The sequence below is a fragment of the Caretta caretta genome, chromosome 13 (assembly GCF_965140235.1).
Source record: "Caretta caretta isolate rCarCar2 chromosome 13, rCarCar1.hap1, whole genome shotgun sequence".
Taxonomy (NCBI): Eukaryota; Metazoa; Chordata; order Testudines; family Cheloniidae; genus Caretta; species Caretta caretta.
In genome coordinates, this window is record NC_134218.1 from 26333721 (window position 1) to 26361563 (window position 27843).

A 27843-nucleotide genomic window follows, 5' to 3' on the forward strand; every position below is an offset into this window, starting at 1 on the left:
GTGTAACTCAACCGGCACCTGTGGTTAGGATTTCCACATATAAAATGTTGCAGAATGTGTCTTTGGACTGCCACGTTCTGTTCTGACTCTAGGGCAGTTAGCTGTCAACATGTTGCAAATGTTTAAACAGTATTCTAGGTGAAGTAGACACCCTCTTTCTTCTCTGCACCCTTCTGGGCTGTGGTGGATGGTGCAAATGCACTAACCTTTTGCATTATTTATCCCTCCGTGTGCTCTGTAGGCAAGGGGAGCTGATGAACCTCTGCTGGTAGCACTAGTTTGGGATTTACATAGGGTGGAAATTGTTTGATCAAAGAGGCAGCCTTGTGGAGATGATCAGTGTAGGGTTGCCACCTGGCTTGTGGGAGAGGAAAAAACAAATCTAGTCTGAGTTTCCTACCAACCCTTAGGGCTCATTTATGCAGGGAAATTTACCAATATTACTAGACCTATATAATTTTACTGCTATAGTCAGTCTACTAGCTAGTGTCAAGTTCATTCTTTTCCACCCTGTCACTGAGGTTTGTCTGCTTTGCATCCTTTTGTCTCTATCCCATTTTCTTTGCCTTCTCCTGTCCATATTCAGCCTAACCAGCTTTGTTTCTGATTCCTGCTCTACTGCTGAGGGTGCTGTCTCCCTTCCAGAGAGGCCAGTGTGCCATTCTCCGGAGTTCACTAAGCCCAGATGCCTCCTGTAAACATGTTAAAATGAAACCCATCATGTGAGTGGGATGCTGTGATAAAGATAAACATATGATTGTGCGGAGATAGCTTAGAAAAAAAACCTACCCTCCACTTTGGATGGCAGCAAAATTCTGCAGCTTACTATTCTTTTGTTTAATGACAGTATTCTCCATCAAGCCTCAGAAAAGGCCATTAGTACGAAGGCTATTAACTCAGTTTAAGGTCTCCTGCCATTGTACCCAGACTGAGATGTGTTGTATCAAGAATGCATCACTTTGAGCTGAAGGTTTTTATTTTAACATCTTCCAACAGATTCCCACTGTCTACATGGACAAGAACTGTGATTAGCAGCATGACACTTTACTACTTTTTATTTAAACTTCTTGCAGGCTTGTGAAATTGAAATCCTGTGTTCTGACCTGTACAGACATGTAAAACGCTGGTGCTTCCCTCATTAGGGCAGTGCTTAACCATCCTCAGGGAACAAATACTTGCTACAGTCAGTGAAATATCCTACCGGATTTTGAATGGTGGATGTAACCAGTTTTACTGCACCTGGTTCCCTTTATGATTTAAAACACGCACACAAAGTATGCTTTAAATATATAGAAATTTTTTTTTTAATTTCTTGTGGTTTTCCTTTATATTAGATTTTTTTTTTCAGGACAGCATTACAATCTAACAACCAAAACCATGTTACATACACACACACACCACATAACATATCCCAGGAAGTCGTGTCCTTCACTCTGTCAACATGTTGCAAATGTTTAAACAGTATTCTACATAAAGTAGACTCCCTCTTTCTACGAGCCTTGCTTGCATTGCTTTAACATGTAACACACAATAAGGAAGTATTTTGTTAGCTTCCTGGTTTGAACTAGGTTTCCGTTCCTACAGTATAAGTGATGTAGAAAATGGGGCTTTTTTTTTTTTTTGGTCTTCTCAAAACCCCTGTTTTAAAAGTTCTCCTGCTATTGTAAGGCATACAATAGATTCTAAGGTTTAAATCACCCTCTCAGCTGAACAGAGCTGGGGGAAAAACCCTACTAGGAGTTTAATCTGCTTGGTCATCTGGGTTGTGCTCTAAGCAGGTCAAATGCGCACACACTCAAAATGTGCTGCTTGTCAGAGTGTTGGGGGTGGTGTGGAGGGAGGGGAAAGGAGGTGGCAAAACCAGAAAATGTTCTCAAACTCATTTTAAGAAGGTCTAAGGCAACCCTTTCAAACCAAATAGTACCTTCTCTTTAGATAAGCCTTTGGAAGGGAGAAAAAATGGATTTTTAATACACAGTGTGTTTTGGCAAAGCGCTGGTGGTAGTCATGTCATCTTTATACTCTCTCTTCACCCTCAAGCTGGTGGGAAATCCAATTTTAAGCAAGAGTTCCCAAAGGTGTATAGGGGATTTAGGTACCAAAATAAAGGGTATTTGGGGGCCTAACTCTGTTGGCTCCTTTGAAAATCCCAGATCTATTTTTTTCAAAATAACATACAGCTGCAGATTTATTTCTTTTTATTTTTTTTTAATTTAAATTCCCAGTCGCTTTTTGCATAGGACTTTTAACTATGGTTCCCTAATTGGTTACCAAACCATGCAAAAGGGTGAAAGGCACATACACAGTCAATACACTATGAAGAGGTATAATGCATATAGGAGAGTATTATGAGTATAATACCTAGTTGTGGGAGTTGAGATAGATATATATATATATATCTATAGATTTGTAGATATATATATATACACACACAAGATATTGCAACACTCAAATGCTACATTACAGATACAGTTATGATACAATAGAAAAGAATATTACTATGTTGCTGTTACAGTGTGAGCTGTACCCTTGTCTCAGGAGCGGTAGAAGCCGGATTTTGAAAGCACAAAAGTGAATTAGATACAGGTTGTTTGCAGTGAGAATTGGGTGTTTTAAAATAGTTTGTATTTATGGGCAGCTTTGCTCCCCCGCTCGCTCTTAGGCACGAAGGAGTTGGAACAGCAAAGTTGTTTGGGGTTTCTCATACAGGTGAACCCTGTATAAGTTACATGCTACTGCTCTACCCACAAGGAATAGGATCTCCCACATCCTGGAGATAAAGGGTAAAACCCTGGCTCCACTTAAGTCAAAGGAAGCTTTGCTATTGACTTCACTGGAGCCAGGCTTTCATCTAGAATCTGAGTCTCCCTGGGGGAAGGCTGAGCAGGCTGTTAACGAGGGCTAGCGTAGACTCCCTCTGACAGAAGAACCCCCTAGGTGCAGGCAGCTAGTGTGGAGAAGCAGCAGGTGCTGAGCTAGAACAATGAGCCTGACAGATCTCCGAGCCTAATCAGGCAGACCTATTATTAGGGAAGTTGGTGCAGCCCAAGTGGGTTTAGACTGGTAAGGGCTGAATGTTTCATCAGGTACTAACCCACATCTTCTACCTCCTTGTAAACAAAGGGGGTAGGGAGGTGGAAAGAACTTGAAGCTGCAGGTGTTTATTGAGCAAAGAAGGAATAAGTCAGCATCAGCTTGGATACTAGATGGAGCCGTTCCTTTTTTGTATAACCGTCTTTTTGGGGAAAATGAGAGATTTATTTTTTAAATTAAGTTTCATGAGCTAACGTTTTTAGAAAGAGCCTTTTTGCACCTGCATCAAGGCATAAAGCCAGAGGCTACAGCGAGGCCCTTTAAAAATCTGACCCTGTGTTTCTGATTGTCAAGAGTGCTATCACCCTTTCACTTCTGCACTCCGAGAGCTGCCCGCTGTTGCCAGGCTGCAGGTGCCAGGCTGCCTTTTGGGGGGTGAGCAGACGGGGAGGCAGCATCTCCTCTGGTTATGAGGGTTCACAAAACTCTCACACGTCAAAACAAAAGTGATTTACTAACTATGCCAGAGAACTTCCTCCTCTTCTTCCCCCCCCCCTATTTTTATTTAAAAATAGACTTTCTTCTGATCTCCCTCTTTCCCCCTCCCATTGGCAAAACTCCCAGACAGTTCAGTGGAATGAGAGCTGGGCCAAGGAGGTGTTCACAGAATGGCTGTATCTCTGATAGCTCACAGGAACAGCTGCACTGCAGGAGAAATGGACAGCGGTGAACATAACCAGTTTGCCCTTGCCTGCCCCTTCCCTCAAGCTTTGGAAACAGCTTTGACCACACTGGGGAATTACTTTAACTTCCCTTCCAGAACGGGTCAATCCTGATGTGAAAGCAAGCCCTGCCTATGAGCCACTTTTGTCACCAAACTGCATAATAGTCAAAGGTTCTTCTAGAATGGCCTAGAGGAAGCACCTGAAACTAAAGGAGGAAAGACTATGGTTGGCCTGACTTTGATCCTACATGGGAGTCAAAGTGGCCAGAGAGAGGTCAGTGGGGTTAAAGTGGTGGACAAGGAGGATACGGCCCAGAGAGTCTACAGAAGAGGCTCCAAAGGTGCCCTAGGGCTACAGAAGAAATTCCACACGCTTGACCTCAAGCAGTTTAACTTCTCCTCCTCTTTTCCAATTCAATCTGTTTAAAAAGAAAGTACCCAGCTGACTACAGCATGTGGTGAGCCCTCAGTGCAGGCAATGGCATCATACTATTCTCTGTACTGTTAGGTATCCATGCCATGAAAGAATGGCCGCATTCCTAAAGAAGTTCAGAGCTTGGGGGAGTAGATGCATCATCCAGACATATGCTGGTCTCCCATCTTATTTTAAATCATGTGTGCTTAACCTGGGGCTCTCCAACAAGCCGTGTGTGTCATTAGCTAGATGGGTGAGGTGTCCCAAAGATTGTTTCTGTTGTAATATAGCGTTACACTATGGAAACGGTGGAGAACCACTATCAAGGGAAGTGACCGCTTTGTTAGCTACAGTTTAGTGACCATTGCCAAACTTTCACTTTTTACTGCAGTCATATTTGTCTATTTATTAAATAACAAAAATATCTGCCCTTCTCTTTTGTTAAAAAAACCCACTTCTTCCATAACTGGAAACCACCAATTTCAGCTCCAGTCCATGCAAGGGATTTGGGCTGGGAATTATCCTAGCCAGGCGTCCTTGCAAACATGGCCTTTTTACATCTGAGGGGAATTTGCATGGTCTTCACGAAACATTAATGGATTTCCTCCCCACATGGGGTTGGGGGGGAGAAAAGAAAACTGCTCCACATACAGCTATACACTACTTTAAAATATACAAAGAGAAATAACAGGGTCCTAAAGAGAGGAACTTTGGGATGAGCTACATACCTAAACTTATACTTGCGATAGTAAAAGAAAGGGGCCATGCTAGAACGAATTGACTTTCCTCAAGGCTGGGCTTTCCCAGCAGCGTGGATGCCTCACAGAAGTGGTACTTGTAGGTGCTGGTGTTGAAGTACTGGATTTCCAGGACAGCTCTGCTGGCGGATGTGCTTTCCATGGCACCCAGCTTGTCGCCCAGCAGCTCCTCACCACCCTTTAAATGCAAATGGAACACGGGCAAAATGTAGGAGGCAGACTCTAGCATCACGGACTGCTTGTGCGTTTGTGACCAAGGACCAAGTGGTTGAAATGGCTGCTGTGACCTGCTTTTGAATTCAGCCCCTGAACCAGGATCACTTTGCTAGGGCTGCCTCGGAGGTATGTTATATGCAGAATGCTAGAATATGTGGCTTCAGACTTGGCCCTACATTCATGTTTTAAAACAAAAAGGGGGGGAGGGCGCATTTCGCCAGCTTTCTGATGGATGCTGAAGGGCTGCCTGGGGCCCAACTGAAGCCAACGGCTAACCTCTTGTTGACTTCAAAAAAGTAGGGCCAGTGGTGCGCGGGGGAAGAGGTTGAGATTCCCACACCCCCTGCTATTAAGAAGGGCAGGATTTACTGCTGCATGGCAGAGGATGTGGGTTCTGATTCTACACCAGGCTAATTGTGGGAGAATCTCTGGGCAGCCAGGGTCAGCCAGGCAGAGGCTGTATTTCCACACTGGCTCTGGCCCTGGCTCCCCTGGAGAGGAGCTCTGCAGAAGAGAGAATCTGGCCTGTGGCCATCTTGCCCTTTCCATGTACATTCCACCCAGTTGGAGGGGGAATGACAGTCATCCCCCTGGCTCCTCCCCCCTCCCCCCGTCTACCCTGCCCCTTGCATAGAGCCTGACAGGCTGAGAGAGCTCTCCTGGGTCATGTGGGGGAGATAGTACCTCACAGGGATCTGGCTCCTGGGCTCTAAAGATGGGCAAGACCTATTAGAGGATCTACTCCATTGCACTGCCCATGCCAGCTGTGTCCTCGGCACTAGCCCGCTGAGAAAGCAAGAGCCAAACCAACCTTACTTTCTAAACAGACGTGCCCCCAGCACTTTATTTTCCATCCAGTGTCTTTTATTTAAATATAAAAAAAAAAAATCAGAAATGACATTATTCCTAAGAGAGCGAACAACCGTCGCAGTGCTCCCTCCCTACTCTCAACGCACTTTTTCCAAACCATTTTGCACCCGCCTGACCCTATCCTGCTCCCATTGACTCCGCTGGGAGCAAGATCTAGCTCAGAGTTTGTGATTTGTATAGAGCACAGATCCGTTGTTACCTCTGCCTCTGAGCTCTTGGCATTGCCCCCAAACCCTTGGGGGCTTTGATGCCCTCTCAAAATATATTGCTTAAAAATAGCTAGCTAGATATTTCCAATAACACTGGCCTAGAGGAGGAATAAATTGCATTTTAATAACTTCCACGTGATTCCTGGGACCCACATGAGTGAGTTGGGTGGGTCACTGTGTGGCCCCATAGCTAGTATGTGGACACTTGTAACTTTAAATCTGTTACACTGGTGCCAATCGAATCCTTTTCCTCCTCCAAAAGGAAGCCTGTACTAGCAATTCATGCTAAGAAAATAAAAAGACATCCCAGCAGGTTTCACAGATTCCTTTAGGACATGCAGATTACTATCCACAGCCTCCCGGGAAATAAAAGAATGCATCAGAATCAAATGGTTCTGAAATATGGACTTTTAAAGATCCCAATGCACGTGTTTGTCCCTGAGTCCATGCTGGAATTTCCCCTACACAAATAAAAAAGAAACTGAAAACTCAGCATAGCCATTAAAGTAGATCAGAACAACACTCTCCCAGCCAGAGGTTGGTTGGTTTGTTTAACCTTTCAGCTGGGAGAATCACACAACTAACCGCCAACTGGAAATACTGAACGCAAAACCAAAACCAACACCGTACATCCACTCTGGGTTTTTAAAATATGTACACACATGCACACAAAGGTTCTGTGTTTTAAGCACCTTTTGTTTGCTTTAAGATAAAAGGAGAGCCATCCAACCTCAGCATGAGGGGCTCTGCTCGATCGTTAAAGAACTAGGACAGGAAATTTGGTAGCAGACCAATACTCCTAGTGATCGCTCTTTTATAAGACAGGCAAATTGCAGGGCACCTCCAAGCACAGTGTGAACACACCTCTGCCACAGCATTAGATATTTGGTCACACTTTATAGCAGGTGCATTTATAATCAACTTATAAAGGGTTAATACATGATTCATAGATACTATAAACACATTACAGAGAGGACAGTCTGTGTTAGATGCTTGTAAGCCATGGTAATAGTAACCTAGTGACCTGTCTAACAATGGTTTGACCACTCAGTAAAACATTAATAATCATTGATTAACCCTTTCTAAACTCTTTTAATATAAAGTGGGATGGTAGTTTTGCTTGGTTTCCCCTGCTGACTAGGGATAATATGATGCAGTTGTGCAGAACGATGACATCCAAGCAAAGTTCCTTGCATTCTCCGTCTAAAAAGAATAGAACTTAAGTAACAACTTTAAACATTAAAAATGAACCACCACTGAAACAGGCAATTGTCGGGCTATTGGACTCAGTGCCTCTGTTTTAACAGCACTTAAAGGTCTAGTCTGAGGGTGACTAGAGCTTTGCCATTGACTTCAATTGCTGCTGGATCAAGTCCTAATTGGGTAGTTTCTGCTTCACTGTCTTGGACAATTAGCAAGGGTGGGAGGCTTTTAAAGAGGGACTTCTCTTACTGGGAGAAATGTTTGCGAGCAGCTTAGCAGACCCGGGCATTGTAAGGTGTACAAGGTGAGTAGCATTCCCCAAAGCAATTTGTGTTTCTAAGAAGCTTTGCTCTCTCTCTTGCAGCCATTCGGCACCTGTTTGGTCTGCAAGACACAATGGTCAGCTCCAAATATCACAAGTGTTATGGGGGCTCTGGGCCCGGGTGACATCATTATGTTAAATTTGTGACATCACTGTCATTTGCAGAGTGCCTGAGGCATGTCGTAAGTGGAGGTGTAGAACTGTGTAACAGTAACAGGTGGTAGCTGGCCGGGAGGCAGAAAATTACTGACCTCATACCGCTCTTTATTGGTGGCTGCTCCAGCAAGGAAATCTCCCTCTAAAGCCACCTTAACTGCATGGAACAGCCTAATGCTGCAAAACACATTGACCAAACAGCCTATGGAAAGGAGAACTGAACAGGGGATGCAGGGGGGAGGAGACTTGATGAGCATCCAAAATTTAACCCTGTTCCTACACTGCTGCTTAAAAAATTCTTAACTCTACTATGGACATTGACGTGCTTAGGCAATAGCTTCTCCTCGCCTCTGCAGGAACTTGAGTCGGCATTCATGTAAAATGCACCAGTCCCAACTTGCGTCAGGGCTCACTTGAGAAAAAGGCATTTAATAGGAAACCAAGGATGTGAACAGCTGTAAACGTCCCATTAAGTCAAGACGTTGCCAGTCTCCAGTAAGGAGTTGGCTGCAAATGAAATAATAGATGTGTTGCCATCTTTAACCTGGTAGGACCTTCAGCAGTGAGCAGATGAAGTTCTATCACGCTACTCCCTGCTCCAACACGTGGAGACAATGTGGAGCTGGAATCAAACAACCGACACGGGTGGGGATCATCCAGACCATGGGAAATAACACTGGCTTCTCTCTCTTTCTCTTAACTGCTGTTAAACCGTCTTGCCAAGAGATTGTGCACATGAGCTCAGCTGCCTCTCCAGTTGCTGACAAGGGTGCAAAAGCAAAGAGGAATAAACAGCTGATCCTAGCTAGCTCTGTGGGAATTTTGCCGTTGACTTCAATGAAAGCAGGGATCAGGTTCTAAAAATCAGGTCCCTATTAGATAGGGGCCCAAGCTACAGAGCTCTGAGCCAGCTGGAACGTCAACAAGGTTTGTGTGTGTTGGGGGTGGGGAGGTGTTCGGGTCCAGCATATTGGTTGGGAGCTATCTCTCGTTACTATAGTCACCAATGATTCAATCAGAAATAGCTGCCTCAAGCATCCTTTCCATTAGTACAGGATGATGTTACTGGTTTTTAATCTTTGCCAGGCACTGCTCTTATTTCTCTAGGCGGGTTAGAATTTATTTCCATGCTGTGTGAGAACTTTCTGTTCAGTTGTGTCATGAGGGCCGCAGGGCATTGAGTTTGGAGACACTAACAATAGTCGTGTGCAGAACTTAACAAAAGCCAAACTGGGAGAGTGATAGAGACAGTAGGGCTGCTTCAAACAGGGGTTGATTACGCTGAAGAACAACAAATATAAAATATGTTTAAAGTAATCCCATTTGTCTCCGTATTTTTAGAAGCTCCCATGGCACCGGCATTTTAGCTAGATCCTGCAGGCACAGTGATATTAGCCACGCTCTGGGCTAACCAGGTCTGTTAGCCTCCATTCCTGGAGGCTGGTAATTGTAAGTTTATTGCCTCTCAAAAGTCTCAAGAGCTCAGTTATTAGACATTTTAAAAGCGGCTCTCACATGGTGGAGGCCCACTGCTTACAATTATTTTTAAAAACGCAATTTCACAAAACCTACTATGAAGGTAAAGGTTTGAATCACGGTTCATAGAAGAAATTCCAGTGAAAGTGGTTTATTTTTGGAGCTCAACATGGCCTTGCATGGTGGAAACTCAAACTCAACAGCATTGTGCAAATGCTGAGCACTGGAACGCGAGCCTGCCTGTGAATGGGAAGTGGATAGTCTAGTTTCATTCCCCCGGGGAGTGAAGTGCAAGCAGTAAAGAAAGAGCATTAATGGAGGAATGTGATTTTCAGACAGCTTTGTGGTTTTACTAATCTCGTATTATTAATGTACGATTTTTTTTAATCTTGACAGTGGCCTTTTAAGGATAAACATGTTGATCCAAACCCAGCTGTGGTGTAGCAGTATTAAAACCACCAGGGATGAATATGGCTATTCATGTCACAGGGCACAATCTTTAGTGCAGTTAACCGGGGGTTACTCTATTAGCCCATTCTGACTATGGAGATGAAATTCCTCAACTGGGCTGAACGCCTGGAACTTTATTTCCCATCAGAAACTCCCTATAGTCCTGTAGGGACTATCAGTCTAGTGAGCGTTAGCCCTGCCTGTAACTGTGGAATAGGGGCGCTGCCATATATACCTCTTCTTGGGAGACTTGTATCTTTTTCCATCCAAGTAGACACAAGTTCTGTGCTATGCAGTTCTCAGCCTTGGGCTTGCACCTTCTCAACGGCTCCAGTTTCCATCCTCGTTTCTTGTCTCCCCCTCTCTCTCCTGCCTTTCTTTTCTCCCCAATCTCTCTCGCTTCCTCTCTTGTTTCACATCCTTTCGCTACCAGCTTCGACATACTTTACCACCTCTGTGACTAATGCACAAGCCCCTTTCTGTACTGTCCTCTCGAGCCCTGGACGGGGCAGCAAATCACAGGCCGTTAAACTAGCGTGAAGGAGAATTGCCACGCCTGGGGGTTTGAGTGATGGGTTATGTCCTAGCATTAGCTTGAGGATCATGCTGAAGAAGTATCATCATCCGAATGGTGGGCTGGAAGCACTGAGATGACAATGCTAGGAGCCCTTGGGATTCACTGCTGCCTTGTGTCTCTTTTGAGTGAAGCCTTCTGGCCAATCCGAGAGCTGCAGGGAGGGAGTTATGCCCAGTTCTCTTCTGTCAGAAAGATGCGTCAGCCCAAAGAGGGCCCCTTAGGGAGGACACAAAGGGAGCTGGGGTTTACTCAGAGGCCATTATTTCCATGCACTAACTTGGCCTGATAGTGCTGTGGTGGCCCTGCAGCTGTTCTGTGGATGTCTCAGAGTTGGATGGTGGGACTGCTCTCCCCTAGCCCTTCCCTGGCACTGAGGCTGGACCCGTCCGCTGGGAGTGGCTCCTCAACAGCTCCCTGGAGGTGGTGGGATTTACACAATGCTGCTTTGTGGGTTTGTTTTCCAAGGGTCCAGATTTTGACTGAAAGTAAAAAACACCAAGACCTGTTTGGACACACACAGATCATTGGCTTCCCCGGGGCATCAAAACCAGAAAAGCCCAGGGAGAGCCTTTTGCCAGAAATCCAGTGATTTGGACAGACCGAGGAAACGACCACCCAGTCTAGTGGGTAGGCCGCCTCGTTCATTGCTCAACCATTGGCTCTGAAGATCTAATATGGTGTTTACAATCAATCAGATAATCCTCCCCCACAGATTTCTGCCCAGCCTGTTGCCTGGGATGAGACTTCTTTATTTCAGTGGATGAGAGCTTTTTAAGGGCTTCATCATTGTAAAATGAAAGTAAGTCATTGTGGGGGGGTTGGTTCTTGTTGTTTTTTGCTTAAGCTAGTGAATGTTCCTGACCATTTCACGAGGCAGATTTGTTCAGCCTTTCTAAAGACCACCTGATCTCTACCTTGTGTTCCACACGCAATAATCTGCTTAGAGCTGTGACACTTGTCCATTAAGCAAAGCTGTTTGGGGTGGGTGGGCCAAACACATTGTAAGACACCTGACTGTAACCTGAAAGCACCGGAATAATAAAATGGACTTTGCACTCTTTTTAAAAGGCTGTGGGGAATTAAGGGCTACAGTAATACTGCACAGGCTTGATTTCCAGAAGCACTGAGTAGCTGCAGCTGCCACGGATTTCAGCTGGAGTTGTGGATCCTCAACACTTCTGAAAATCAGGTCTTAAAGGTTTGCTAGGAGATGCTCACGCAGGGTTCCTTTTACTCCAGCATGGCACCTCTGAACAGACAGCTAGATAATAACAGCATGCAAGTAAGGATCATCAGTGACACCACAATCCCAGCTCCCAGGTTAATTCAAAGACAGGATCTGATATACAGTCCAGTTTTTAAAGTGGGAGAGGGGAATGGTCCTTATTCCACATAAATTGTTACATTTTCCTGGAATTTGGGCCAATTTTGTTATTTCATTCCAGTTTGCACTTGAACCTGGTATCTCCATTTGTGACATCACAATCTGTTCCGTGGAGAAGAGTGTGATGTCATAAAGAAAGGCACTGATGTCACAGGCTCCCAATACAACGGTAAGGGACAAAGGAAATGACGGGGCATCTTCACCTTCCCATAAATTCAGCGTAACATTGGTGTTAAGCTTAGTGAAAAGTAGAGCATTCATTGGGAACACCAAATTCGAATTCAAATACTGGTAAGCATTGCAAGAGTAGCTGGAAGAACCTACTCAAGTATTGAGGAGAGAGGCAGGGAGCTGGGGAAATACCTCTCATTAGGAATAGTTTTTCTGAGGGTAACTGGTTGGACACAAGTTTTTCCAGACACTTTAGCACTGATTCTTTTAAACCATTTCTTGGCATTTAAAAGCTGTCCCCCCGCGTCGTTAGGTTACGTGAGGGTGACGTGCCGCCTATCTCTCCTGCTCAGCACCAAAGCGAAAGCTGCAGTGGTGGGGAGGAAAGGAGGGCAAGGTATTGAAGTGGAGAAGGAAGAAAATAATAGGTAAGTAAATGTACACACTAGTGTAAAAAGGGGAGTGAAACCAAAGGAGAGCCCAGCAAGGATCCGTGGTGGAGTATCACCAGTTCAGAAGAAATTGAAACGCGTCTCTCATGAGGATAGGTTTATTCCAGAGAAAGGATGAAGACACCTCCGCTGGGGAAAGCATCGCGAGAGGGGAGGTGAAGCTTGAGAGTTAAAAGGGTAATGCCCCACGGTGCAGACTTCCGGCAGTAGTTTAGTAGTTGGAATGGCGCTGGCATGGTTGGTAGACAAAGCTGCCCTGGTGTTTGGCCCACCGGGGGTGGCGCTCTCTGGCACGGTTCTGCCGCTGCATGACCTTCTGACTGAGCTTGTGCTTCTCCGCCAGCTGCTTTGCCCGCTGGATCCGACGGACCTGGCTGACTTTCTCCAAGATGGCAGCTTTTGCCGTGAGGGAGGTGGGGTGGTGTGGGGTGCGGCGCTCCAGCCGGGGTTCAGGCACGTCCCTAGAGAGAGAGACACGCTCATTAATGGTCAAGCTCAGGATGACCTCAGATAGGAGAAACACCGCTTTGCATTTCCCCTGGGCACGAAGGGGTCAACTGCCAACTGGAGTCACACGAGACTCCTGACAGCTCCCTTCTGAGTCAAATGTGAAAATGCTCACACAACAAAAGAAGAGATGAGCCCCACGTCCTGCTCAGCACAACCAACAATCGTTCTGTTGGAGGTGGCATGTGGTACTATGGTGATAGCATCATGGAAATAAAGCTATTTTTCCAAGATCAGTATGGCGGTTAATTCTTTAAAATGCTCGTATTAACCAGGCTGACATCCCCTTAATAGCCACTTAGCTGGCTTTGCACTCGTGTCTTATAGACAAACACACAGACAGGGACAAATTTAGAGGCAATTCTAAGGTGGTTTCTTCTAACCGCTCAGCATGCAAATTATTCCATCTTACGCTCCCTTTGATTTAGTAATCGGCATTTAATTGAGACCCTTCCCCTACTCATCACCTCTGAATTTGGCCTGCTGTCTCCTGTAAGCAATGCTGTTAAAAGCCCTTTACAAGGCCAATGGAATTATGAGTGAACTGGTCCATAGGCCAGTCTGCAATAAGCAGAGTTGTTAAAAGGAACAGGACTTGCCCAGATCAAATGACTGGCGTGGTTAATCCAGGTTCCTTTAGCACAGATGACTCAGGGGGAGAAGAGAGGTTCCAAGCCAGCTGCTGGGTCAGCAGAAGTGCTCCTCCAACAATGAGAGAAATCAAGGGCAAATTGAGCTTTCCTCATTTCCTCCCTACTTTTAACTATTATTTGTAGCCATTTTGCTTTATATTTCACCCTCTGCCTTCAAACTTCCACTGACTCCAGCCGGATCAGAATTTGGCCCGATGAAAGTGGAGTTTGCAAAGGGCAAATGAAATCCCAGCCGATGATGCTCAGCGTCGTCCTCTGAGACTTGCCCTGGGGAATTTGCTCTTGAACTGGGCAATGCCCCTCTGTGGTGCTGTATAAACAATAACGATGTATATGGCCCACACTCCCATGGAGTGTTAATGCCAAAAGCCATTGAGCTCACGGCTGGGCCTTAGCCCAGTTTGCCTTTGGTGTGTATGTGCTGTTGCAATACTCTGGTAACATGTCCCGAAACACTGAGCAGCCTGTGTGGCTTGTAACTTGCCATGTGGCTGCACTTCCGGGCATTGGTTGTGAACTCTGAGGCTGCTGATGGGAGAATGTGTGGGACTGGAAGTAAGGATTGCTGCTGTCTCCCAGGAGGGTCCCCTTTCCTGGAAAAGGAGTGGGCTTCAGTCCCCTCTCTGGGGTTATTTTTCTGCCTAGAAGTGGGTGGGGGGGAAAGGTTTGATGCCCAGGAGAGCTCAATTTGCAGGAAGAACAGCATTCCAGAGTGGATAATTTTGCACTCAGAACTAGAACTGCACTGCAGGACCAGGGTGGAGGAGACGTGGATGAGATGAGGAGGAAAAGCCAACAAATATCCTTCCTAAAGAGCAAACGTGGTAAATTCCGAGACACCAGCGAAAAGTGAGTGGAGCCATGTCTACTCCAAAGCCTTATTGCCACAGGATCGTTTTCTCGGTGTCTGGTTTTCTGCTGTAATGATACAGGTGGTATGACTGAAAGAGTGTGCCCACACTGCGTTGTTTATGCCATCTTAAGCTACTTCCCTTCTCAATCACTGCATTCACAAAGCTTTGTACTTTCTGGAAATAACTGTGCAATGTTCTGCGGCTAGGGGCCTGGCATTCTGGGCTTTTTCTTGCAGTGCATTGTGGGGTGTCTATTGGAACCCACTGGAATTCTGGGATTTGGGCTCAAATGAACAAGCTCCCTAGTATCCCATAATTGGTCCATTGCTTGAGAACAAGGACTATTTACAAAGCGCTGCCCGGCAGCGTGGAGGAAACACGGCTGAGTGCTGTGACCCTGACTGTCATTAATATGAACAGACTGCTCCACACACGTACGGGCAGCCACACAGCCCGGTAGCTTTGGGTGGGTTAGGAGAGCTGCAGTGTCACAGGAGTGCTGGCCCCTTTAAATGAAGCAGGTCCTGTCCCCCTGGGCCAGAACAGGTGCTCCACCTTCGGCCAGTTCAGAGGGCGGAGCAGCACCTGGGGCTAATAAGGATGAGGGAGGAGATCTCTGAAGAGAGCAGGGGAGCAGCCGGAGGGGCTTATCAGCTGACCTCTCCTTCCTGGAGAACTGGAGTCCAGGGGAACAGTGGAAGCATCTCCCTGCTGGCTTGCCTGAGATGAGAGATTAATGAAACGGGGGGATAATGAATGTTCCCCCAGTGAGGACGAACTCCCAGCTGAGAAGCCAGCGAGGGACAGGGGGGATTGGCACTGGGAAGAGCAGAGTTGCACTCCAGCTGGACGTGTGTCCTGACAGAAGGACAGGAGAGGACCTATGAAGAGCCCAGGTGCTGTGGAAGATGCTGGAGCGCAGTACGTGTTGTGTCAATGGACTAGGTGCACTGGGGTGATAAATGGACTATGTTTGGGGACTTTTGCTATGGATTATTTTCACTGTTTGTAATAAACCTGCCCCAAGGGGGAGGGGGGGGGTTATGACTGAGGCAAGACAGCCTGTCATAGAGTCCTTCGAGCTGAGAGGGGAAGTGATGGTAAGCAAGGTGCTAGGGTACCAAGGGGCACTTGAGGATAAAGGGGAATCATTCATACACAGTGATGCTGTGTCAATATGGCTAGAGGAGGAGGATGAAACTGAACAGTTATTTCAGTATGACTCTTTCCTGGAGTGACTTCACCGGACTGAGCTCTGCTTCTGGGCTTGGCAAACTAGTCCTGACTTCTTCTGGTTTATGGCTTCTGACTGCACAATGAATTAGATGTTAGGTAAGTGATATAGCCACTCTGTCACTGTAGCATCATCCGGGGACATCAACGCATCCATCCATCATCAAGACGATAAGGAGGGAAGTCCATAACCAGATGGCAAGCTCTTTGTTCTTGAGCTCCACAGGGATGGGACAGGGAGAACAAGAAGCCCCACAGTAAAGATGTAAGTTAAACTGCCCATGACCACAACATAACGGGACATGGGGGACATATCAGGATGCTTCATGCTGGCTTCTACCATTAACTCCCCAGGAAGGGGGGAGGACAATCCTGACAGCTTGGCCAGGGGCCTGCTAACAACGTTACAGCACTGACTGGTGGGACAGGAGAGTAATGGAGAACTGGTGGAGGCAGTACTTCAGGCTGTGGGAAGGCTCCTTTCCTGGAGATCTCTGTGGAGTTCGCTCCGGAGCTGCGGTGGTGGAACAGGAGAGCTCCTCTCGGCACGGAGAAGTGCCGGGTAAGCAACATCTGGAAGCTTGCCACTCTCGATTGCTGGTCAGGCTGGTGGGGGTAGATCAACTATTAGGGCTGTGAATGGAGGGTTCCCAAATTGTATAGGAGCCATGGATGGGACCCACGTGCCTGTTCCTTGCCCCCACATCAGTCCTCCAAGTTCAACAACAGCAAGGTCAAGGTGATTACTGTGGAACGTTCACCAATATGAAAATGGGGTGGTCTGGGTAGGTCCATGATAGCAGAGCTCCTTTGCTTTCCCATTGCCCTGGCCATGACCCAGGGGTGCCCCATCTCCTGCATTTTCTCTGCCAGCTTGTTGATCTTGGCATTCAATTAACTGCTGTTCAGAAGGTCCTGGACATGCTCCTCTCCCCAGAAAGCGAGAAGTCCAGGCCCTCCTGACAGGTCCGTGTGGAACCACAAGGCATGGTTTGGTATGTGACTCTGAGTGTAAACTCTCCACAAGCTGGAATTGCAGAGGGGCATGCCTGGCTGCCAGTTAAACAGGGAGAGGACAGCCAGTCCAGGTGCCCCCAGAGCAACAGAGGGCAGGCAGGGAAACAGACTAGCCAGTCCAGGCATGAAGCTATGCAATGTGGGACAGCAGTGGGAGAACTGCCAGGACTGGTGTAGTTAATCCGAAATAGGGAGGCACCCGCATGAATCTTAGACCATGTTAACTCTTTCCATTGTAGAGTTTGGTCACTTTCGAAGCCAATGAATGAAAGTGGGATAGGATCCCAAATGAAAAAAGCAAAACAAACAAAAATCCTTTTGTGGGTGCCAAAAATTAATGTTGTAAGGAAAGAACATTCCCCTGGAGACAAGGTTGTAGAGACCATGGACGATCCTCCCACCCTTAATATGAAAGTCTCTCTGTAGTGTTTTAGCCAGATGGCATTGCCTGGATACCTAGAGCGCCCTAGCCACTGGGCAAGGCCTGTCCCCCAAAACTGCAGCTCTAATCCCAGCTCTGCCACTGATTTGCAGTGTGACCTTGGGCTAGTCTCTTAATGCCTCCATTCCTCTGCCTCTGCAGCTGGAAAGCAGAGATGATGACACCTATCTGCCTTTGCCATGAGCTACAGACACACCATGTACTATTATTACTATCCACAGCGACCCAGGCTGGACTCACCCTTCACTGATCGGTTCGTCAGGGCTCTCCCTTTCCACCACAATGCTGTTGCTGGTGACGTAGACGGACATGCTGGGGTGTTCAATCAAGAGGTCCTCCATGGGGCTGCTCTCCAACCTGACGGGGCCAGGGCCTTCTGCAGTAAAACAGGGGGGAGGGGTGACAAACCAACTCTCGTCCATCAAGCAGGGGTCGGGCTGGGAGGGCACAGGCCTGCTGACACAGTCACTGAGTGAGGGGGGCGACGAAGTGGTAGGTGTGGGGGACCCAGGACGGGACTTGAAAGTGCAAACGGAATCCCTCTCACCTACCCGCTGCTCTTTGCTTGGGGCTGAAGTGTAACTATCTAATGAGAGACAAGAACCACCATCCACAAGGTGGGAGCAGCCAAAAAAACCACGGTAGTTTGAAGCCATGCAGAGTGGGGGCAGGGCAGGCAGGGGGAAGAATAAAGAAGCAGAGAGAGACACACACATACAATATACAGTGGGGGTGGGGGGGAAGGGAGGGAGAAAAAGGGGGCATTATTAGTAAAAATGACACCCCAACTGCATTATTGATTTCTTTCTTTTCAAACGATAAAACCTTTACTGAAGTATAAACCACCATGCAAAATAAAAACACCACCACAGCAGAGCACGGCCACCTCGATTTGGCCAAGCATCCGTGTGCCCGAGGGACCGCTAAGAATGATGAGAGCACTGATAGGGAAAAGCATGGGGGACTGGTCTCGCTTGTGCTTTGCTCTCGGATAGACGTGCTCTGTCCACCCCACCTAACCCAGTCGCGGACTGGCAGGAGTCAGGAGGAACCTTATCCCATAACTGTGCCTGCAGGGCTTCTTCCGCCTTCCTGTATCCAAGCGGAGCATTCCCAAGTGCTAGGCTACATGGTTATGGCAGCGCCAGACTCGAGACAGGAGACTCCCTTCCAAGGCGCGTGCTCCCTGAGCTGGTGGTGGAGATGGAGTTTAACGGCATATTGGAACTGGATTCTAAACCTGGACAGTCTAAGGTGATGTGGCCAACACTGTAACTTAGCACTGTGTTCTAACCAGGTCCCCGGACCCCATCATAGCTGTGATGTTGATGGGGCCTTCCTAAGCCTAAATGGCAGCCGTGTCATAATTTATGAAGCTGCTCAGACTGTCTCTAATCTGTTAGTTCCTCTCCCTGTTTCTCGTCATCAGTTTGTTGCAGCTCCGGTGGAAGAGTGTGATTCCAGGGCGCTCTCGCTCTCATATTGGCTGTGTTATAGCGAAGGAAGATGTTATTATGGCTAGGTTCAGTCAGGACTGCCCCGACCTCTGCTGAGCTCCTCAGTGTGCTTCAGGCATCAAGAGATTACTGGGGGGCTGGTCTAGGGAAGGGGGAGCCCTGAGCAAAGATCTACTTGTGCAGTCTAGTGTTCAACCCCTCTGCGGGTTGGCGGGGTGAGTGAAATCTGAGCGGAATGCATGTCTGCAGCAGGACAAAGGGAAGAAAGAAATATGAAAGCACAAGGTGCTGGGCAGACTTTCCATCCCTAGTTTGACACTGATGGCTTCAATTAGTCCCATCAATGATGCATCTGCCTACAGTGAGCCACTGTGGTCCAGTGGGGGCTGGGAGAGCTGAGACCCGGATTTATTGCTTGCCCTTGTCACTGAATCACTAGGTGACCTTGGGAAAGACCATTGATCTCTCTGCCTCACTTACCCCAGCTGTAAGGCATGGTTAGAAACCCTTAGCCTCCTTTGTAGACTGCTTGGAGATCGACGGATGAAAAGTGCTATATAGGTGTTCTGTATTAATTTCTTTAAGGCCAGCATGAATTTTATGGATGACCATAATAACAATGGGAGGCAGTGTGAAGTAGTGGTTAAAGCAAAGTCAAGTCACAATCAAAATCCTGGCTGCTACCCTCTGTTTTGCCACTAACTTCCTGTGCAACCTTTGGCAAATGACTTATACCCTCCATGCCTCAGTTTTTCCTTCTGTACAAAGGGTGGAATAACTCTTTCCTTACAGGCGGTTGTAAAAGGACTGGAGATCCTCAACAGCCATCGTCTTTTTTTTAAATTCTGGGAAAATAATCATTTCAAAAATGCTGGGTCAATTGTTCATCAGCCAGGGCGAAAGGGGCGATGCCGTTTGGGCTGGGAGAGACTTCCCAATGGGAGACTTCATTTCAGGGGACATATTTCCAAAGGGCTTACGCTGGTCCAGAATTAGACTTCCATGCAGCAGGGAGTCATTCTCTCGGTCCCTGGATGTTGGGCTATTAATAGCTGCCGAGAGGCCTGACTGGAGATTATTTAGAGACGTAAAGACAAGTTTGGAGTGGTTCGGGTTGCTTGTTTTTCTTTTCTTCTTGGAACCTCTACTGCTCAAACCAGTTGTGTAACTGAGAGGAGAGGGGAGGATCCTGGCTAAACAACCCTCTGATCCCCCAAGCACTTGGGTTCCCATGGAGGCTTCCTTCCAGACAGGCAATAAGTGTAACTGTGACATGAAGTGGAAGAGGAATCGAAAATTCCCAGGTGAGCTGCAGTTTCCACTGCGCACATAGGTCAGACTGGCCTCTGGTTTTGCGCTTGTGGTACTCAGGCATTCAGGCTGGGCAACCAGCACCATGTGCGTGATCCTGCCAGATATGTAGGACTCTGCTTTTTGCACAGACTCTTCCTGCCCCCTTTCCCAGCCTGGGACAGGGGGGCTGGCCCTTTAAAGGGAGAAAGGGCTCAGCCCACCTGTGACACCACTGATTTGCTGCCCCAGGTGGAGAGAATGAATTCAGTCATGTGAGAGACGGTCACGTGATTAAACCAGGATGGGAGGGTTAGACAAACAGAGGCGTGGTGGACAGCCAGGGGGAGACAGTCAGAAGCTGGAGAAGAGGGAAGATGTGGGGTGTGGCCTCCAGCAGCTCAGAGAGCAGGAAGAGGCAGCCTCTGATGTTGGGGTGAAGAAGGCTCCTCTCCAGGATCAGGAACCTATGTGAATCTGCACAGCTTGAGGGAGAAGGCCTGTGACATGCCTCAATGGGGAGTGATGGTGGAGAACTACAGACAACAGACCCTCCAGTAGGGGGAACTGGGCGCAGCTGGCGTCTGCGTGGAAAAGAGTTTATTTGGGCTCAGCAAAGTAGAAGCTGAGCAGAGGAATTTTGTCTTAAACCATTTGGATTGTGTGGTGTTCTTAAGGGGTCCTGAACAGAAGAGCAAACTTAGGCAGGATGCGGCAGAGCCACTCTGGGCCACAAGGAGTGCTTAGGAGGCAGCATACCCAGCCACATAGCTTTCCCCTCTCTCCACCTATCCCAATAGACTCTTCTTCCCCATCCTACCCCCACTGAAGCTTGAAGATGCTCAATTCGCTACTGCCCCAATTTCGCTACTGCCCCAATTCGCTACTGGCTGCTACACCCAACCCCCTCTGAAAGCTGGGCCTGGACCCTCAGGGTCCAAGTGGTTCATCAGTTGTGTGAGGGTCTCACAAAGCGAAGCCCAGGTTGGGGCTGGAGAAGGAAAGGAGGGACCCATTTGAAATGATCTAGCTAAGTGACTCGGCACACAGAAACAAGGCAGTGAGCAAGGGACAAAGACGTGAGTAACGTTTAACCCTATGTAGGTGGCTTATTGGGCCTTTGTCCTTACAGTTTTAGCTCATAGGGTGGACCTGGCCAGCTTAGCCTTCAAGTGTTTTGAATAACTCCAGGCTCCAAAAGAGGGCTGGAATAAATTGATACCTGACAGGCAGGCAGAATGCAGAGGAAAAGCTCATCAGCCTTTGATGCATAAGAACTTTCTCTACACCAGTCATGATTTCATACACTTCAATCATATCCTCCCTTAGTTGTCTCTTTTCCAAGCTGAAAAGTCCCAGTCTTATTAATCTCTCCTCATATGGCAGCTGTTCCATACCCGTAATAATTTTTGTTGCCCCTTTCTGAACCTTTTCCAATTCCAATATATCGTTTTTGAGATGGGGTGACCACATCTGAATGAAGTATTGAAGATATGGGTGTACCATGGATTTATATTCAGGGGCCCATTGGTGGGGTTCTAGCAGGAAGGCTGTGGCCTGCACGACATCAACTGCTGGTTGTTAAGGGGATTGTTTAGGATGTGTGCATGCACCTGACAAGTGGGCATTCAGGGCCTGTCCTGGAGTTTCTGTCAGTTTGACAAAATCTGATGTTCCCCATTCCTCTCCCCATCCCTGTAAACCATCACAGGCTTAGGCTACCTGCAGGAGCTTCTGGCTGAGCCAGAGACACTCACAGCAGGGTGGCTGAGCCTGGTTGCCTCAGAGACCTCCCCACATGCTGCAGACCTCACCTCCTCCACCCAATGAGTCATCAGACATCCCACAGAACCAAGGAATCATCGGGCATTTGCAGGCCAGACCAGCCTCCCAGTCAGTCCTTGCCCACCGCAGTCCCATGTACACCCTCTTGATTCCCCAGGAACGCTCTCCGAGCCATGCACTACACTGTCTCCTCCTTCCCAAGACATGTAGCCCAGTTTCTCACTTGGAAAAATCTGGTCGCCCTGTTCCAGCTTGTTTCTGGTGTCAAATGTCAGTGCTTGCTAAAAAACTGGGAGGGAAGGTTAAAGTCTCATCCGTGCTGTGGCTTTTAGACCCATCACCACCACCTGGGCACTTTCATAAGAGCGAGGCCAGCCCAATACTTCTGAGGGAGGGGCAACACCTGATCCCAGGGGTCTAGCTCACGGTTAGAGAAACTAGTTCTCTTCAGTCTCCTTCCATCAAGCAAAGGGTGCCCTGATGATAAGACAACCAGGACTTGCTCTTTGTGCCAGTTGGTAGCTTTATTCTTAGTCTCTTTCCAGGATATCTAAAAATATCTGAAAAGGAAGAGTAACTCTGGTAATAAAGAGGCTGCCGAGGCAGCGGCAGGAATAGAAAGGCAGTGCACAGAGGGTTGTTTCTCAAGTTCTCTGCTTAAGTTGTGCAAACGGTCCTAAGCAGTCATTGCAAATGGCTGAGTGAGCTGATCTACCGCCAAAATGAAAAGGCACAAACCATTTTAATTAAGATGGAGAAGCCCCGTCTCCCTGGACCTGCTGCTGACAACTGCTGTGGGCAAGGTCAGGGCTGAAAATGGTAAACCTTAAATAGCAATCTCTAAGTGCGACTCAGTGTTATCACCTAGACACGGCAGCGTGGCCTGAAGCTGTGTTGAGAATAGTTTCACTTTCACTTCTAGGGGAACAAAATGGCCTTAGAAGTGAAACTATTCCCAATCACTGCTGCAAAGGACTGCCAGCCATCGTGCGGCCTGAAGCGGTGTTGGGAATAGTTTCACTTCTAGGCGAACAAAACTGCCTTCATAAGCGCACAAGAAGTGCCATATTGGGTTGGACCAATGGTCCATCTAGCCCAGTAACCTGTGGGCAGTGCCAGAGCTTCCGGGGGAGGGGAAGCATGATTTCTGAGAGCCTCCATTGTGCACCATCCCGACAGAGATCAGCTGATGCATGTAATGAGCTTGGGGTTCATTAAACAACAAACCAGTGAATGAAAAAGGAATCAAATAAACTGGAGAACTTCTGTGGTGAACTGCTGTGCACAGCTGCACTGGGTTCTCAACCCCAGCTTCCAGGGCACACCTCTAAATTCCTCTATTCATAATACTGTCCCTTATAAGGGAGTGTCTCTAAATTATAATCTTCCACAAACATATCTCTACATCTTCCCTCTTAAAAAAGCCCAATTAGCTCTTCTATCCATATATATAAACAGTTAACGACTATCTAATAACACATGCATTAAATTCGCAGCCCATCTAGTACATTTCCATAAACCAATATGTCAACTATCTAGAGAGAAGAGATTACCAGCACATCACTGTGGAGTGAGTCTTTACCACTGACTTTCCTCAAATACCCCTTCTCCTGACAGGTTGGCAAGTCTCTGAGTCTTTCAGGATGTTTAATCTCCTTCTCTGATCTTCTCAGTATCAGCCTTTCATTAGAGGCTGAGTTGTTCTCTTGCTTCCAGCCTGTTTCTCCTTCTCCCATTGATGATAAATGATCAGTCAGTTGGGAAATGCCAAAGTCCACATTGACTGTCAATGTTTTGGAACTTTCTGGGATTAGTCTTAGATCCCTTCGATTACTGTCAAAATGTGTCCTCCTGGTCTGTCTGGAACACCTAAGACCTTGGATGCAGCTGTTCTTTAATGTTACCTCTTTGGCCCCAATAGAGGTGTGATTCCTCAGGCACACTCTATCACCTGGGTTAGGAGAGGGGAGGTCACAGACCCTTTTGTCAAAATAAAATATCTGCTTCCATTTATGATTTTCTTTCACCTTCCATATGGTTTCATTGTTATGAGATTTCAGCAAGTTATCAGTGATTGGTAAATTAGGTCTGATCCTTCTTCCCGTTAACCGCTGAACTGGAGAAAAGCCATTCTCCAGAGGTGTACTTCAGTAAACCAGTACAGCTTTATACAAATCACCCCCACTGTTAAAAATCTTTTTCATAAGGTTCTTTACTGTCCATATAGACCTTTCCACAAGTCCGTCTGATGGGGGATTGTTTGGACTTGATGTTTTGTGATGAAAATTCCAATTTATGACAAAATTGTCTAAAATCTGCCCTGGAAAATTGCAGCCTATTATCACTAAAGATTTCATCTGGAATCCATGTCTGGAGAAGATTCCCTTCATGCTGACTATCACTGACTTACTATTAGTACGGTGCAGTGAGTGAATTTCTAGATACAGAGAATAATAATCTGGGATTATTAAATAATCCTTTAATTGCCAGGTAAATAAATCAGCGCAAACCTTCTCATAAGGCCTTTGTGGAACTGGATGAGGTCTCGGAGGCTCTGCTGGTTGACATGGCTTGTATTTCAAGCAGGAAAAGCAGTTTCCTACCAAATTAGTAATGCCGTGATTGATCCACGGCCAATACAGCACTTCTTGTGCTCGTTGTTTGCACTTAACAATTCATAAATGACCCTCGTGGATCTTCTGTAGCATTTCTTTTTGGCGGTTCATTGGAATTACGACCTTACTGCCCTTGAAAATCACGCCATCTATCAGAGGATGTTCATGTCTGCCATTTCAATAGTCCCTCATACTTGGACAGCAATGCCTTACTTTTTCAGGCCACTCTTTAACGATCACTTCTTTTATTAGCCCCAGTGATTCATCTTTCTCTGTTTCCCCTCTTATTTGGCGCAGTTTCCTGTTAGCTGCGGGAACTGACTTTATAATCAGATCTACATAGATTTGTATCTCTGTCTCTAAAGTCTTCTCTGGTTTCGTGGGAGGCACTGCTCTGGAAAGTGCATCTGCAGTGAACGTGAATTTACTGGGCATGTAGGTCACAATCAAATCATACTTTTGCAGCTTTACCATCATTCTTTGAATCCTTAAGGTACAATCATTTAGCGGTTCACTAAATAACTCTATCAAGGGCTTATGGTCCATTTCAACTTCCACTGTCTGTCCATAAATATACTGATTGAATCTCTCACAGGCAAACAATATTTCTAAAAGCTCCTTCTCAATCTGTGCATATCTGGTTTCTGCCTCAGTCTGTGATTGGGATGCATATGCCACTGGTTGCCAACAATCCTCATACTTCTGTAAAATCATGGCACCTAACCCAGACTGTGAAGCATCTGCTGAGATTTTAATAGGGCTTTCTGGTGCATAGAATTTCAACACTGGTTTTTGTATCAGTTGTTGTTTTAAACCTTCCCATGATTCCTCCTGTTCTGCACCCCAACACCATTCATTTTTATTCTCTAGGAGTTTTCTCAAAGCTGCTGCTTTTGTAGATAGGTTAGGTATGAACTTTCCATGATAATTCACCATTCCCAAGAACTGCTGGACATCTTTCTTCAACTGGGGATGTGGCATCATTTCAATGGCTGAAATCTTCCTCTTATCAAGTTTTATACCTTCATTGGAAATAACATCCCCAACAAAAGTCAGTTCTGTAACCCCTAAAACACATTTCTCCCTGTTTAGTTTGAGGTTTGCAGCTGCAGTTGCATCCAGTACTTCCCAAAGTCCTTTTACGCTGAGCCCCAGATGATGATATCATCCATTGAGGTGTCAACACCATTAATACATTCATAGATCATACGTATGGTTTTGTGGTACACTTCTGGGGCTGAAGCTTTGCTAAAGGGTAAGCGTAAGAATGTATATCTTCCAAATGGGGTATTAAATGTGCATAATTTTGAGTGTTCTTCAGTTAATTTTAGCTGCCAAAATCCTGAGGATGCATCCAATTTACTGAAACATAGGTGCTGGAACTAGGGGTGCTGGGAGTGCTGTTGCACGCCCAGGCTTGAAGTGGTTTCCATCATATACAGGGTTTACAGTTTGTTTCAATGGCTCTCAGCACCCCCACTATACAAATTATTCCAGCCCCCTCTGCTGAAATATTGTGCATTTGCAAATTGAGCCATAATCTCTTCTCTGGTTGGTAGTTTGAAATGTTCTCTTATTATAGCCTTTTTGAGGGCTCTAGGTTCTAAGCATATGCGTAGGTGGCCATTCCTTTTCTCCACAATGTCCAGCGAGCTCACCCATTCTGTTGGCTCCTCAATTTTTTGTCTTACTTGCGTTGCTTCCATCCTTGCAAGCTCAATCTTGAGTTTATCACAGAGTGCAAATGGCACTTTTCTACATGGATGGACAACTGGAGGGACTTCCTTGTTTATCCGAATTGTATGTTCACCCTGCAAGCAGCCCAGCTCTTGGAACAGATCATGGTATTTCCAAAAGAGTGCCTCCTAGCCAGGTACGGTACGATCATGTAGTGAGAGCACCTGTTTTGTCAGACTGAGTTTTTCAACTTCAGCCAGGCCTAAAACTGGTGTCACCTCCTTTGGCACAACAATGAATGGGAGCCAGTACGTGGTGTTTTTATGGTTGATGCTAGCAATGCACCTCCCCTTCACTGGTATATTTGTTCCAGAATAACCAGCTACTTTTATTTTTGTTGGTTCCAGTTTTGGCCTTATCTTCAGTCTCTCATGATCTTGTTCAGACGGAATGTTAACCTGAGCTCCTGTGTTCAGTTTCAGTGGAATAATCGTTCCATTCACTGTCATAGGCAGTATCCAGTCCCTTTCATCAGGCTTGCTTGATTTCAGTATGTTTATGAAAAATTCCTCAATCATGTTGTCTTCAGCCGAATGCTTTCTGCATTTGGCATCTGCAGCATTTTGCAAAATGATTATTTGCCCCACATTTATGACAGCATTTCCCAAAGGCAACACACTATTTGGGGCCATGCTGTGATCCACACCTTCCACATGACAGTTTGTACCCAGTCTTCCCCCTAGCAGTGGTTTTCATAACAAGTAGTTCCACTTTCTGATTTGACCTATTCTAGCTATATTCTTTTGTACTTAATACATGGATCACCTCTTCTGGTGAATCCAGCTCTTTAGCTTGTGCTTTCACAGCTTCTGCTGCCCTGCATATCTGGAGAATTTTTCTAAAGTTAAATCTCCTTCACAGAGCAGTCTCTCTCTTAACACATTGGCTTTAATGCCACAAATGAATGTTTGAAGATGGTGAAAGCATGGAGTTAAATAAAATACTGACTAAATCTGAGGAACATTGCATGCCAAAAAGGAATAAAACCTTTGAGAGAGACCATTTTTTTACATGCATGCAAAAACTGATGATACTATAGAGCAATATGTCACGAAATTAAGAAGACTCAGATCTGTGACTTTGAGTTGATAGAGTCTCTGGTCAGAGATAGAATCATTTGTTGCCCCAGGAGCAACTTGGCCCACGAACTTTGATCACAACGTTTTGCCCACAACAAACTACCTGGGCAGCTGGCAGCTCTTAGACACCCATTTGTACCCCCAAATTTGGCAGATAAGTATTTACACACTACTCATTTGTGTTCACAGTTTGCTCTGGGCACAACAATTTAATTAAGAGGCTTGGATAAAATATATAAATTCTAACTGTGGGGTGCAGCCAAACTTTCTATCTGTTCTTAAATCATGCTTCGCTCCCAATGGCTTGGAAAATGAAAATAGGGTAAAAAACCAAACATATTGGCAAAAACAACAGTATTTTCCAATCTTAAAATTTGTTTCTTATTAAATGAACAAAGCAATAAGAAATGAAAGGCCTGGGAAACATTAGCTTTCAATAAGACACTGGTTTTTAAAAGGGTCATGGGAGAGGATGGGCATTCTCCGTATCCTTCATGTCTGTTCCCAACTCTGGGAGAACAGTCCACAAACAAGTAAGTGCCAAATGAGTTTGTGTTAGGTCACCAGGGTAAAATACTCTTTGATTAAACGAACATAAAGAGATCTTCGGTAACCTTTTAAATCAGATTACACCCAACAGAGGGCTCATCGTACAGGTAAAGTTAATACCTCAGAACCTTTGCCCAATTGATTTGTATGTGAATTAGCGGGGGCCTCGATTTCTGGATGGGTTTCAGAATCCTTTGGATGTTCATCCT

The 27843-nt window shown here is 46.3% G+C and overlaps 1 protein-coding gene across 3 annotated transcripts in view; it reads right to left on the reverse strand.

The window, feature by feature from the left end:
• Positions 1-1277: 1277 nt before the first annotated feature.
• Positions 1278-27843, reverse strand: part of TP53INP2 (tumor protein p53 inducible nuclear protein 2) — a 56748-nt gene continuing 30182 nt past the window's right edge. For 2 of the 3 annotated variants that reach the window (XM_048820721.2, XM_075118832.1), the window contains exons 3-4: positions 17363-17708; positions 1278-12877 (exon numbers count right to left, since the gene is read on the reverse strand). In XM_048820721.2, coding sequence (XP_048676678.1) covers positions 12628-12877; positions 17363-17708 — 596 coding nt within the window. In that variant the 3' untranslated portion in view covers positions 1278-12627. The remainder of the gene's footprint in view (positions 12878-17362; positions 17709-27843) is intronic. The other variant, XM_075118833.1, reaches the window with a different exon arrangement.